Source organism: Theropithecus gelada, chromosome 9, assembly GCF_003255815.1.
Source record: "Theropithecus gelada isolate Dixy chromosome 9, Tgel_1.0, whole genome shotgun sequence".
Classification (NCBI taxonomy): Eukaryota; Metazoa; Chordata; class Mammalia; order Primates; family Cercopithecidae; genus Theropithecus; species Theropithecus gelada.
The window spans coordinates 46,266,198-46,280,742 of record NC_037677.1 but is presented as its reverse complement, the minus strand read 5'-3'; the positions used below and the strand labels follow the sequence as shown (position 1 = coordinate 46,280,742).

Here is a 14,545-nt window from a genome sequence, read left to right as displayed (position 1 = left end):
TCCAGGCAGGAAGAAGAAGGAAAAAGGGAAAGCAGCCTTCTTTAAAGCAATGCCCAACAGTTCCTATTTATACTCCATTGCCAGAATGCATTCACGTGGCCATGCTGTTCAGCAAGGGAGACTGGGAAAAGGTCGTTTTACATTGCCTCTCATAACAAAATCAGGTCTCGTTAGTAAGGAAGACAGGAAGAATAGACTTGGGGTGACCAATCAGTGTTTAGTATTGCTGGACTCATGTGAGAGATGGAAAAGCCATTCCCAAGAGGCTGAGTGGCTTGCCTGTGGTTAGAGGCTGGAATGAACCCCAGTCCCTTTGACCTTACTTAAAGTGACCCTGAGGGCCTTTTTGAAAGGCCCTGATCAAGTCTTCAGACACGGTTGCCCCGATCATGAGCATAAGAAACCAGCAGAGAGAAAGGCATCGCAGACTTGCAGCTGTGTGGTGGTGGGTTGGCTACACTGGTGTGTGCCCAGGATGAAAGCAAAGCAACTGGTCCTGCAAGACAGAACTAGCTGTTCCTACGGGTCTGGATCATCCTCTTCCCAAACCAAGGGAACCATTGAGCTGCTGCCTTCTCAGCTCGTCACCCACCCAAGGGTCCCTGGAGCCAGCCTTGAGGGCTGTGGTGAGTGCTCATCCCTTCCACATGCTCACTAGAGCCTTCCAGGCCATGCTGGGGCACAGAGGTAATTGGGGCCTCCTCCTGACTCCCAGGGGGAAGAAGACAAGTTCAACCCCAAGTGAGGGAGTCCAGAGTCAGAGACCCAGGGCTGCCCAGAGAGGAAGGGGGGACTTTTGACACTTGAGCTAGGTCTGGACGGAGAAGTCCAGGCTGGAGACAGCACCCAGGGGAGAGAGGAGGAGCACAGCAAGGCCCACCCTGTGGGTCCCGGTGGGTCCTGGCCCCACCCCTTGAGCAAGGCAACTGCAGCCTTCTGAGCCCAATTCCAATGGCATCACAGTGACCTTCTCTCTCTTCTCTTCCCTACAGGGGAGGTACCTCAGCTTAGCCCTTGCACAGTCCCAATGCACACACGGTCCCTGCTGCCCAAGAATCTGCTTTCCACACAGCCAGGAGACCCTTTCCCTACCACAGGCTCCCTGCCGCCCAAGGATGTGCCTGAGACACAGCCTGGAGTACTTTTCCCAAGCAGACTCTGCAACACGAAGAGCTGCCTTCAACCCAGCTGGGAGTGCCTCCCAGTCACCTGCTCCTCCAGGTGCCACCTCCTCCCCGCTAGGTGCCCGAGGCCTCCCTCCAGGATGCTGCCACTGCTCCCTGCTCTTCTTGGGCACCCTGCAGAACCCCCTTTGTCACTGCCTCCCCCAGAGCTCAACTTCTAAGGCACCAAACACCCAAGATTAACAGGCCTTTGTTGTTGAACTGGACATACACATTGAGCCTTTGTTTGAGGTCAAAGGTGTTGAATTCTTGCTGATCAACCAAAGGGTTTGTCACCAGGGAGCTTGTCCACTGAATGAGCTGGATTTATACTGCACCTGCCAGAATAAAGCTCCCTGGTGCCGTGGGGATGCCAGGCATGAATGCATTCCACTCCTAACCGCCCCAACTTCATCTGTCACCAAGGGGTGGGACCATGAAGTCTTAGGCCAAATTCCTCTCTAAAAAAAGCCCCGAAGTCTTTGAAATGTGAATTCAATGCTGTATCTCCCTCCCTAGCTTTTTTGCAATGAAAAACACTTGTGTATCTTATTTTCTATACTCTTCACATCCTTGTCCCTGCTTTCCTTTTTTTTTGGCTATTCAAATTCTGAATGTGTCCCAGAAGGCAATGAGGGTCTTTCTGAAAATGTGAATTCTCTTTCTAGATACCCCACACTGTCCCCCAAACCAGGCAAATTTCAGCAGATTTTCCTCATTTCATTAGAGAAGATAAACTTCCCCTCTTAGTCATTTGTCCCCAAAGAAGGAAGCACAGCCCCAACAGAGATGAGTGTCAACAGACAGGATCCTACCATCCAGCACGTGCAGACAGTGGCTGCAGGATGGCCCAAGGTGCCACCCACACAGACCAAGGGCACCCCACATGGAGCCCCTGAACGCATCAGGAGGGGATCCCCTGGGGGGCTGTGGCTGAGGTTGTCCAGTCATACCTAATCTATCTTGAGAGTAAATCAACTGCTCTCCACCTCCCCCATCTAGTAGAATGCAATATCTATACTTTTCCATAGAATTTTTGAAAGGTAAGTACAAGTTAAAAATATACCAGGTTTAGGTTTTAAACAGTATTGACTAATTTGAATGGCAATGTCCCCGCTCCATGTTGTTGCTGTTTTTTTTTTCTTTTAAGGCTTCAATGCAATGGCTTGCCTCTGTGTATAGGGCTTTGGGGCTTTCTCTAGGTCACATGACTTTGACCTTCAATGCCGTCATCCCGAGGAGTTACTCTTTCTTGTCCCCCTTCTCCGTCTTGCACCCTCCTGTCCTGCTGCAGCCCGGACTCTGCATCTGGGTCCTGCCAGCTGCGATGTTGGGAAGTGGGCCTCTCCCACCCTTCCCCAGGCTCTCACCTCTGTGTCTGTACATCCCCCTGGTTATGAGAGGCTTTTCCAGGCACACAACACTCTGCACAAGGCGTCCAGAGAAATAAGCCAGGTCAATGTTGAGAAAATGGAAGAGGGTGCTAGAGCCCCTGGGGGTGGATGGGACCCAGTCATTTGGTTTTTCTCCATTTGGAGGCTCATTCCCTGAGCAACCGTGGGTGCTAAAGAGAACATGCCACCCCTCCACACTTCACTTCTCAACATTCTTCTTGCAGTGGGAGACCTGGCTTCATCAATTTTTTTTGTCTTGCTTTGTTTTTTAGACACTTTTTGTTTCACAAAATACACACACTTCTGGTACTGTAATTACAGAGATTTTCACAAAGAATTGAGTGTTCCCACCTCATTGCTGGACAGGTGGAGTTATTTATGACAAGGGTGCCTGGTGCCTGGCGAGCAGGTGCATGGCCTGTGTGCGGCCCTATGGGCAGGGTACCGAGAGGTGGGTCACATGTCCGTGCAGGTGTGGGAATGGATGGACAGCCAGATAGTACACCCTCTGGCTCTAGACTGCCTGGCCCAGCTGCCTAATGCCTACGGCCATATACAAATGTGCCCAGAGCAGCCAAGGCAACTTTATAAGGTGCCTGGAACTGTGTGTCTCTCAAGACTCAGGGAGAAAATGTTCACTGTACTCATGATACCAGGAAAAGTGTGGGAAAGCTTTCATTAGGCAGAAAGGGAGGTCAGGCATGGTGGCTCACGGGAGGCCTATGGGAGGCCAAGGCAGGCGGATTGCTTGAGTCCAGGAGTTCAAGACCAACTTGGACAACATAGCAAAACCCCATCTCTACCCAAAATATGAAAGTTAGCCAGGCAGGATGGCCTGCCTGTGGTCCCAGCTACTCAAGAGTTTGAGGTGGGAGGACTGATTGAGCCCAGGAGGTGGAGGTTGCAGCTAGCTCAGATTTTGCCACTGCACTCCAGCCTGGGCAACAGAGCGAGACCCTATCTCAAAATAAATAAATAAATAAAAAGATAGATAGATAGATAGATAGGGTAAAGGAAAGGAATTAAAATAACCTGAAAGTGTAGAGAGATTTTATTTCTTCCTCAGATTGGGTTGTCTCTAACTAATGACAATTATGTTTCTGCCCTGGGAGGTTCAAGCCCACTCCTCTGCAGCTGGTCTGTGCTCCTGTGTTAACCCATGTATAAACATGAAGAGGCTGCTTTCCATCTCTGTGGCTCTGTGACCCCGTAAGGAGAAATGCATGTGCAATTTAATGAAGAGTTGTATGTGATCCTGGTGAAATCAACATATGTTTGTTAATGGGGTTTGAGAGCCTTTGGAGTTTAGCCAATGTGAACTCAGGTTAGGGCCTGTCATCCTTCCTCATCCCTCAAGGGAGGAAGTCATAGATTAAGAAGGCCAGCTTAGAGGACATCAGAGGGGAGGACCCCTCCACCCTGGTCACCCACAGGGACCCTCCCAGGCTTTCTGTGTTGAACAGTGATAGCAGGGGCAGGGGCAGGCAGAGGGAACTTTGCCAGCCACCCTTCTGTGGGCCACTCCTGCCCTGCCTCCTCCTCTCCAGCTGAGTTGATCCCCCAGGTTTGGCATCAGTCAGGGGCTCCTCACCCTGGTGAAGGGGGAAAAGGGGCACAACCCTTGGTCATGCAGGTGGACTGAGTTGCAGGTGGGCTGCCTTTCTAAATTTTAGATTCGGGGGCACATGTGCATGTTTGTTTCATGGATATATTGTGCACTGGTGGGGATTGGGCTTCTAGTGTACCCATCACCCAGATACTGAAAATTGTTTCCAATGGGTAGTCTTTCAGCCCTCATCCCCCTCCCACCCCTTCTTGTTTTGGAGTCCACAGCCTCTCTTATTTCCATCCTTATGTCGATATATACGTATTGTTTAGTTCCCACTTATAAGCGAGAACATGCAGTACTTGTTTTTTTGTTTCTGAGTTAGTTCACTTAGGATAATGCCTCCACCTCCATCATGTTGCTGCAAAGAACATAATTTCAATTTTTATGGTTGCATAATATTCCATAGTGTATATATACCATATTTTATTTATCTGGTCAACCAGTGATGGACACTTAGATTGGTTCTATGACTTTGCTATTGTGAATAGTGCTGAGATAAATGTAAAAGTACAGGTGTCTTTTTTTATATAATGATTTCTTTTCCTTTGGATCGATACCCAGTAATTGGATTACTGAGTAACATGGTAGTTCTATTTTTAGTTCTTTGAAAAATCTCCAAGCTGATTTCCGTAGACATTGAATTAATTTACATTCCCACCATCAGTGTATGAATGTTTCATTTTCTCTACATCCACACCTACATCTGTTGTTTTTTAACTTTTTAAAAATAGCCATTCTGACTGGTGTAAGATGATATTTCAGTGTGGTGTTAATTTGCCTTTCTCTAATAATTAGTACTGTTGAGAATTTTTTCATGTGTTTGCTGCTTTTGAGAAATGTGTGTTCATATCTTTTGCTCAGTTTTTAATGGAGTTGCTTGCTGTTTTCTGTTTAGTTGTTTGACTTCCTTATATACTCTAGATATTAGTCCTTTGTTGGAAGCATAATTTACAAATATTTTCTCCCATTCTGTAATTGTAAGTGTATTCTGAGTTTCTTATATTTTGAAGTCTACTTCTCTAGCAAGATTAAGGAAATTTTCCTGAATTATTACCCTAGATATGTTTTCCAGTTTGCTTACTTTTTCTTCTTCTCTCTCAGGAATGTCTATAAGTTATAGGTTTGGTGAAAATCCCATATTTCTTTGTTCTTTTTTAAAATTCATTTTTCTATATTTTTGTCTATGTTAGCAAAAGACCAATCTTCAAGATCTGAAAATTTTTTCTTCTGCTTGGATCATTAAAGCTTTTAACTGTATTTTGAAATTGTTTAAGTGTATTTTTTATTTCCAGAAGTTCTGTTGTTGTTGTTGTTGTTGTTTTAAAGGTATTTATCTCTTCCTTCATTTCCCGGTTTTCATGGTTTCTTTGTGTTAGTTTTCAATTTTCTCTAGGCTCTCATAGACCTTCCCTGCAATCTGTACTTTTAATTCTTTGTCTGTAATTTTGGGGTTTTCATTTTTGTTGGGGATCTTTGCTAGAGACCTAGTGTGATTATTCAATGTTGTTGCAACATTCAGATCTTTCATGGTGCTAGAATTTTTACACTGGTTCCTTCTTATCTGGAGAAGCTGACACTTCTTATATTCGAATTTATTTTCATTTATGTGGGATATTTTCTCTGTTATCTCCCCCTTCTCCAGCCTTGAGGGTGTCACTGTAGAGTATGTTGGTAGGGGTTTTGGACTTCCTCCTGCAGCCTTGTGCACTTCTGTTTTATATTGGGCCATGCAGTTCAACCTGCAGGCCAGTAGGTGGCACTTACAAATAAGAGCTGGCTTACTTGACTTATATATCACTCACCTCTTTCCTGTGTTAGGGAGCCCCTTTTCGGTCCACGGGGGTCCCAGCTCGGCAGACTTTACTCTCCTCTCCTGTCTGTGATTCCTGTCGTGTCTCTGGTGAATTTCAGTGTGCTCTCTTAAAGGATCTATTTGAAGTATTAGTATTTACTCACTGTTTTGATGCCTGAGAGGCTGGGGCATAAGCCCATGGGTATATTTGACCTTTGCTCACTGAGGTGCTCTCTATTGTTTCAGGTGATGGACTGGACAGCGGAATGCCAGGTGCCCTGAGCTTCCTGCTCAGAGCAGATTGGGAGGGTGGAAGAGAGGATGCACCTGGGCAGAGCTGGAACCCTGGCATTCCCACAAATACCCCCAGTGATAAGCACAGGCACCAGCCCTGATGGGGGTGTCTGGGGGAGCGCCTGATGAAATGCACAGAGGCCTCTGTGGTTGATGAGGGGGGCTGCACTGGCTCCATATCCTAGATAGGCAGGAATGCAGTCAGCTTCCCTATCACACCCCTGTTCTGGGGCTGGTGTTTCTCAGTACAGATGCACACTGTGGTCTATCTCCAGGCCACAATGTGGCTGAGAGACATGAAAAATGCCTGTCCTGTGTGCCTCTCTGCAGGAATGGCTTCAGGGTAGAAGATCTTCACTCAGCCCAATGCAGGCAGTTGTATGGCGCACCTGTTCTCCAATGTGGTAATGTTCTCCATGTGGTAATGCCGCTGCCTCATGGGGAGACGGGGAACGGCTCTGCCTATCAGTCATGTGGGTGGGAGTCATCATGGTGGTGTTGACTGCTTGGGTAGGCCCAAACTCAGGCCCAAGGAGGAGTCAGGTGCCAACGATGTTGGACTGGGCTAGGTAATTCCCAAACTCCCACACGTCTCGGTGACCCACTAGATGGCATGTAGGAGTCCTGATGTGACTGGACCAGGATCCAGCCAGCCCAGAGTTCAGGTGCTGGCTGTGATAGGGAGGGGTGGGCTGGTCCCCTGGAGCCTGAGAACAGATCACAGGACTCTGGGGTCTGGGCATTCCCAAGGGCTCCAGGCCACAGTTGCAATGTTCAGGCATAGCAGGGTGGCTGTGCTGTGCACTTTTCACTCAGGAAGGCAGGACCCTTCAGCTGGGGCAATGAGCGATGGCAGTTGTTGGGCTCATGGCCCACTCACACTTTTCGCCCAAAGCTGGATTTTGCTGTTAGGAGCTCAGGAAGGTACCTGAACTTCCTGTTCCCTCCCTGGCCTGGGGCAGCAGAGGCAAGCCTGTGGTGGAAAGGGTTAATGGGCAGCCTCTGGGAGTTGGGCTCTCAGAAGAACACTGAGCTGTGGCTGTCATGCTTAGGCAGGGGTGGGCGGTGGCACTGGCAGCCTGTCACCAAAGCAGGCAAGTCCCGTTTGGCAGAGAGGAGCAGCAGAGGGAAGCCATGCAGAGCATCGTCTACCCACTCCTCTTTACCACAGCTGCAGTATCTGTCTTTGGGGCACACAAAAGTGCCCAGTTCCCCTCCATGGCGGGCAGCAGTGGCTGCACCAGGCAGATCAGGGATGAAAAGCCTGTGGGATCCACGTAGGCTTGAACAGTGCCTCTGCACCGTCTCCAGCAGGCTCCCTGTGTTCATCTGGAGGCCTGGGGGTGATGAGGGGGTTCCCTGTGGCTAGGATTGCAAAGGTCCATGGTGGAGGTGTGAAATTTCAGGGTTCTCTCACTCACTCACCTCTTCCCTGTGTTACGGAGCCCTTTGTGGCTCCTTGGGGTTCCCAGCTCTGCAGGCTTCCCTCTCCTCTGCTGTCTGATTCCTGTCATGTTTCTGGTGAATTTCAGTGTGCTCTCCTAAAGGATCTGTTTGAAGTGTTAGTATTTACTCACTATTTTGATACCTGAGAGGTGCCAACTAACTACTTCTACTCCTGGGCTGCCATTGTTCCATTGCCCCTCCTCAGAGGGGAGCAGCATACTTTCAGAAAACAAGTCTCACATCAGAGCTGCTTATTCCTTACTTTTGACTATAAGAACACACATTTCTGAGAGTCTACTGGATGTCATGTAAAGCACCCCTGTAGAGCTGGAATGAGCCAGAGCAGGTGAGGCTATGAGTAGCCCCACGTGGAAAAACAAAGCTCACACGAAGCCAGGGCACTTCTCACCCTGGGATGGCACAGAGAAGGTCCAGGCCTCCCGGGGCACTGCAGGCCTCCATTGGTCATTCAGGGACCTCAATATGCAGGGGAAGCTCTGCCAGGCAAGAGCATTCTTTTGAGATCAGCTTCTAGTCAGCCAGACAGAAGCAGCAGGGCTAGGCTGGGTGACAGGCATGTGCACCTGCCACTGCCATGAGCTCAGACACAGCCTGCTGAGCTGCAGGGGAGGCTACAATTTAGTAGCCGTGCATCCAAGAAGGAGTTGGGGATAGATTTGTGGACAGTGCCCAGTCCCTGCTAGGGTGCCAATCACTGAGGGCAAGGACCCAGGAGCTTTAGCTCTCCTACTGGTTTCCCCAACCTACTAGGGAAGGCTCCCTTGATGGCAAGACCCTGGTGGGACTTTTGGAGGCAAATGTGCACACCTGGTCTGCACACCTGTATTAGCTGAACCTCTTATAGAGGCTTGGAAACAGACTGGAGAGGAAAATGTACATGTAGAAGGTTTATTTTGTTAGGGAGTCCTCTGGGGAGCACCACGGTGAGGGAGAGAATAAAGGCAGGAACCAGACCCACATAGGATGTGCTACAGCGAACATCTCCAATCAATGGGAAAATAAATGGCTATTTATTTGTAGGAAAGTGTTATTTAAGGCACTTTTCTTGCGGTCCTGAAACTCCAACTGTCAACCCACAAGCCCTAGCAAAGAGGCATGGAGGTGATTGGGACAGGGATTGCCTAGTGACAAGGTGAGCCCTTAGATCCCCCACCCCGCACCCACCACCAGGGGCTCGAGCCTCTGTGAGAGGAGGCATCAGGTGGGTCGAAGTGTAGGAAAGTGTAGGAGGGCTGGGCTGGGCTTTAGCAGCTGAGTCTTCTGACTCTAGCCCAGAGCCCTGTACAGTTCCCCAGGTTGCCCCCTTCCGCAGTCAGGAGCTGAACCACCAGGCCCTCCCAGATGGCTGCTTCACGGTGAAGCTGCCTTAGTGCAGCACTCTGATCATTTATCATTAAAGTGGGCACAGCCAGAACTCCCAGAATTCAATGGGGCCTTGATACATCCTAAGTGTCTACTCTGTGCTAGACCCTTGGTCCTAGGAGGTGGGGACGTCACATCAGAACACTGGAGAGTTTTGTCAACTTTGTTTTATCCTCCTTGGGAATGTGCGCTGATCACCACTGGTGAATTGTTTTAGACTCACTAATATTTTGTGAGCTTGGCTTGCTTTCTTCACATTGGATAGATTAGGAAATTACAGGTCTGAGAATTTATAGCAACTTGCTTAACATCCCACAACTTTTAAGCGGAAGAACCAGGAGTCAATGCAGAGCAGCTGTCTGCAGAGGTGTACTGGGCACTCGGTTCCTGTCCCCAAATGCAGAACCTGCAGCCAGGAGTGGGGATATGGGGGAAGTATCCACCCACCTCTCACAGAGGCTCACAGCCTAGAGCATGTCCTCAGCCTCCTGCCAGGTCATCACTGGAGCCTGAAGGAACCCCTCCACCTGGCTGGCCAGTGGACCCAGCTCTGGGCTGGGCCGAGGCTCCCTCACCACTGCTGGTTGGGTGGACTATCCTCCTGGGCTATTCCTGAGCTTGCTGCTCAGCCCCTCCCTCCAATCCCTCAGCTCAGGTCTCCAAGCCTGGGCTAGTGGCTTGGACTCTTTGAAGCCAGGAGCCTCCCCTAGACTCCCACCAGGCGTGGCTGCAGAACTCCTCTGCGTGCACACATATACAACCACACATCCATAAGCCTGTGTTGAAGCTTGTGGGCCTACACAAAGCTGTGGTCTTCATGCAGTTCCCCTGACCTCTTCTGTGCACACCAGAATTCCCTGAGTAGGCTCAGCATGTAGAGGGAGACAGAGAGGCAGAAGGGAACTCCATGTCTCACCAGGATTCCCTGAGTAGGCTCAGCATGTAGAGGGAGACAGAGGGGCAGAAGGGAACTCTGTGTCTCAAGCACTGCCTAGTGTTTCTGCCTGCGCCGTGCTGGGTAATTTGCATATCTGGTCAGGTATCTATTGAAATATTCATTCTGTTTTGTGTTCTCCCTGTTTTTTTTTTTTTTTTTATGGCATTGAGATTTTTTATTTACCTACCTTCCTGCTTTCTTTTAACATTATAAACATTATTTAAACATTATAAACCAAATTACTCTCTTTTTGACCCAGGGTTGTGATAGGAACCATCTCGTTACAAAGTAGTGGCTAATCTATGCCTGCTTTTATGCTTTTCTGGCCCTTCTCAACCTCTGGCTGTCACTTCTCTGTTCTTTCTCAGTTGTCCTTAACAGTATATTCTAACCCCTGTAAAACAGGGACTGAAAGTACCAACCTCATTGTTATGAGGTTTAAGAGAAGGCCCAGCACTAAGCCAAGCTCTCAGGAAAATTGAAACAGTTCCTCCTTGCCCTTCAGTACAGATCCTTCTGTCAGGGGCTGAGGAACCACTGAACCTGTAAACCGAGCACATGGTGTAAGTCCACAGGCCAGGTGAAGGCCTAGATGGTAAAGTACATGGGCTTTGTGACTCCACTACCAACTTCAGGCTAAGGGAGGACTGACTTAGTGAGCAGTTCCAAGACCACTGACCTCACAGTTCCCTGTGGCTGTCTCCCTTACACCTCCGCTGTGACCAGGGCTTGAGGAGGGGCCTCTCAGTTCCCCTGACACACTTGGAATAGTATGAGGGTGCAACTGAAGCCAAAAACTGAGTGACCAGCCCTGAGGAGTCGATGGGGGATGCTGACAAACCAGTCACAAAATTGGTGCTATTTGCTCTTAAGAAGGAGAGGCAGAGCCTGGGCAAGAACAGCAACTGGAAGCTATAACACAGGTCTGACTCTCAGTAGTGGTAGTGATCACACATGAAGGGGCCATCAGGGGACATGTCCCAGGTACTGGGCCTGCTTCTCAGTCAGCTTGGTCAATTTCACGTTCAGCTTGCCCAGGTGGGCTTCAGCCACTGCCTCATCCAGCTTCTTGGACAGGACATGAACCCCAGTGGGGTACTTCTCTGGGTGGGTTCGCAGCTCAATCTGTGCAGTCACCTGGTTGATGAAGGAGTCACTCGTCACAAAGCCAGGGTGGCCCATGGCACAACCCAGGCTGACCAGCTGACCCTCAGCCAGCAGGATGGTGCGGCGCCCATTCTTCAGCCAGTACCCGGCCACCTGGTGCTTGATGGTCACCTTTTCCAAGTGTTCTCGCTGAGCCACTTGACATCGATCTCCACATCAAAGTGTCCAGTGTTACACATGATGGCATCATCCTTCACCTGTTCAAAGTGCTGGCCAAGGACGATGTTGACACAGCCTGTGGTGGTGATAAAGGTGTTGCCCTCCTGACACGCTTCGTCCATGGTGGTCGCCTCATAGCCCTCCATGGCAGCCTGCAGTGCATTGACAGGGTCGATCTTGGTGATGATGACGTGGGCCCCAAAACCCCACAGGCCTGGACACAGCCCTGGCCAATGTTGCTGTAGCCTGCTACCACTGCTACCTTGCTGGCAATCATCACCTCTGTGGTCCACTTGATGCCATCTATGAGGGACTCCCAGCAGCCATAGAGCTTGTCAAACTTGCTCTTGGTGATGGAGTCATTGACATTGATGGCAGGCACCTTCAGGATCCCACTGACCAGCATCCTGTGTGGGTTGTGGACCCCAGTCTTGGTCTCCTCGGAAGTGCCTCCGATGCCCAGCAAGAGCTGTGAGTACTTCATGTGGAAGAGGTTGGTGAGGTCGTTGCCATCCTCCAGAATAATGTTGAGGGCCCGTCCTTGAATTACAGTGACTGCTCGATGCACCAGAGGTACTCCTTATCCTTTCACCCTTCCAGGCATGTACTGGAATGCCAGCCTTGGCAATGGCAGTCAACACATGGTCCTGGGTGAGGAAGATGTTGCTGCTGGGGCACCCAGGATGATGAGGGTCTCAATGTGGATGACGGTCTCCATGGTCGTATGCAGGCAGCTGGCGATGCCTGCTGCCTGCGATGCGGGTGCCCTCTAGTGGCTTGGAGGCTGAGCACAGCTCTGGCATGTGCATCAGGCCTGGCATCTCATTCTCCACAATGTTCAGGGCCTTGTGTCCCCAGGAGGCCAGGCCAATGTCAGTAACTTTGTAGGGCAGTTTGTCAGACAGGCTGGCGACGCTTGTGATGGAGACGGGTGAAGGGGCCTGGGCCTTGGTTTGAGGACAGGCACTTGGCAGGTGGCTTTGGGCAGGGTCTCTGTGTGTGTGTGTGTGCGCGCGCGCGTGCGTGCGTGCGCGCACACGTATGTTTTCTATTTTACATTTCAAGCAGATAGCCAGGCCCTTGATATTGCACAGGTACTTGCAGTGTGTATTAGCCAGAGTTATCCAGAGAAATAGATCCAACAGGATATATACAGGTATATGTAAGAGGAGATTTATTATAGGAATTGGCTCAGGTGGTTATGGAGACTGAGAAGTCCCGCAGTTTGCTATCTGCAAGCTAGAGAAACAAGAATGTCAGTGGTGTGACTCAGTCTGAGTCTGAAGGCCCAAGAATTAGAGGGGCGGGGGTGTGGCAATGGTGTAAGTCCAAATGCTATGACCTGAAAGTTAGTGTCCCCTAAAGATTCATATGTTGAAATCCTAAACCCTAAGGGATGGTATGAGGAAGTGGGGGTATGGGGAGGTGATTAGGTCACCAGGGCGGAGCCTCATGGATGGAATTAGTGCCTTTATAAAAGAGGCTCCAGAGGGCTGCCTCCCTCCTTCCACGGTGGGAGGACACAGGAGACATTGTTGGCCAAAAGATGCTAACGATGAACCAGAGAGCTGACTCTCACCAGAAACCCAATCTGCCTTGACTTAACTATCAAGAATTCCATTTTTAAATTATGAATCTTTTAGATGAACCACAAACTTTGCAAAAATTTTACAGACCACTTGAGAATATGGCCCCAGCTTGGGGAGTTCACTTCTATCAGCTGGAGAATTTCCGTGGAAAGTGTAAGAAAGCCTGCCTTAGGGTCCATATGGGAGATCCCAGCCTGAGCCTGGCTACAGGCTGTGCAGAGGCAGGACCCAAGAGGAGACAACAGAAGGACAGGGCTGTAGTGACTGTAGGTTGCCAGCTCATGATCACAAGAGCAGCCAGGTCTTAGCAGGACCAGACATTGGAAAACCCACAGGACCCCTGCTTGGGGTCTCCTTCAGGTTGCCCTGCTCCCTGGGCCATGTGGCCTCAGCTCTGCTCCCTTCTCCTCACCTCTGCCTCTCTGTGTACTTGGCTGTTGCAAGTAGCCCTGCAGTCTGCGGTTGCTCGTCCTCTCTTCAGAGACCCCATGGCCACGTTGCTGGGGAGAGATTCTGATCCCATAGTCTGGGTCAAGCTGTGCATGCCTGATCTGACCACCAAGGTCATATCATACAATCAGGGCTGCTGCTGGACCATGCACAGGGTATGGGGAAGTTTGAGGGTGTGGCAGTGGGTGGAGCAGATGCCCTCAAAGTTGTCTCCAGCATGTGGAGGAGCCTGCCCATCTGTCTCCCCATGAGTGGCCCCTGTCACCTTGCTTCCTTCACTCCTGCTCCTGATGCTTCCACGAAGCTGAGCCACATGAGCAAGTGAGCATCCCTCTGCCGCCCTCACTGCCTCAGCACTACCCCTTCCATCAGGCCCCACTCCCGCCTGCTGCCCGCAGCCTATCGGTGAGCTCAGCTCGGAGACCAGGGCTGGGCCTGGGCAGAGGGAATGAGGGAGTCCCATGCCTTATGTGCAGGAAACGTAGGTCTGGGCTGTTAACAGCAAAGCCTTTGCATTTGTCCACTAGGCTGTTAACAGCAAAGCCATTGTATTTGTCCACTAGGGGCCAGAACAAAGTTCCACACACTGAGTGACAAAAAACAGACACTTTTCCTGAGAATTCTGCAGGCTGCAAGTCCAAGGTCAAGGTGTGGGGGTCGTTTCCTCTGGGTCTCATGGAGCTGGGTTTGCTGACGGCCGCCTTCCTCCTGTGTCCTCCCATGCTGTTCCCTCCGCGCATGTCTGTTTCCTAAACTGTTCCTGTAAGGACACCAGTCGTACTGGATTAGGGCGCACCCTAATGACCTCGTTTAACCTTTACAAATCCTCTCCAAACACAGTACAGCTGCATCCTGAGGAACCAGGGGTTGGGACTTTAATATATAAATTTTGGGGAGGACACAATTCAGTGCATGCCAGGCTTTATCAGAAGCACTACCCTCCCTAAGTGGTAATTTCTAAAAGACAATGGGCTCTGGGGAAAGACTCCAACACGTTTTGAAGCCAAAAGGCCCCAGTTCTGGCTGGACTGCATCGTTGAGGGTAGTTTGGGGGCCACAGACCCCTGGCCTCTGCAGAGACCACAGCAGTCCAGAGTGAATGAGATTCCATACAGCCCCCCTACCCAGCACACCCAGGGGCTCCTCTGTGGCTGCTCCTGCA

The 14,545-nt window shown here is 50.2% G+C and overlaps 1 protein-coding gene and 1 pseudogene across 1 annotated transcript in view; one reads left to right on the top strand and one right to left on the bottom strand.

Moving 5' to 3' along the window:
• Positions 1-1,367, top strand: part of LOC112631324 (anthrax toxin receptor-like) — a 724,187-nt gene extending 722,820 nt beyond the window's left edge. Inside the window, 4 exon segments of the mRNA XM_025396267.1 lie at positions 993-1,118; positions 1,121-1,151; positions 1,154-1,204; positions 1,264-1,367. Coding sequence (XP_025252052.1) covers positions 993-1,118; positions 1,121-1,151; positions 1,154-1,204; positions 1,264-1,367 — 312 coding nt within the window.
• Positions 1,368-10,950: 9,583 nt separating this feature from the next.
• LOC112631330 lies at positions 10,951-12,180 on the bottom strand (annotated as a pseudogene).
• Between the last annotated feature and the right edge of the window lie 2,365 nt (positions 12,181-14,545).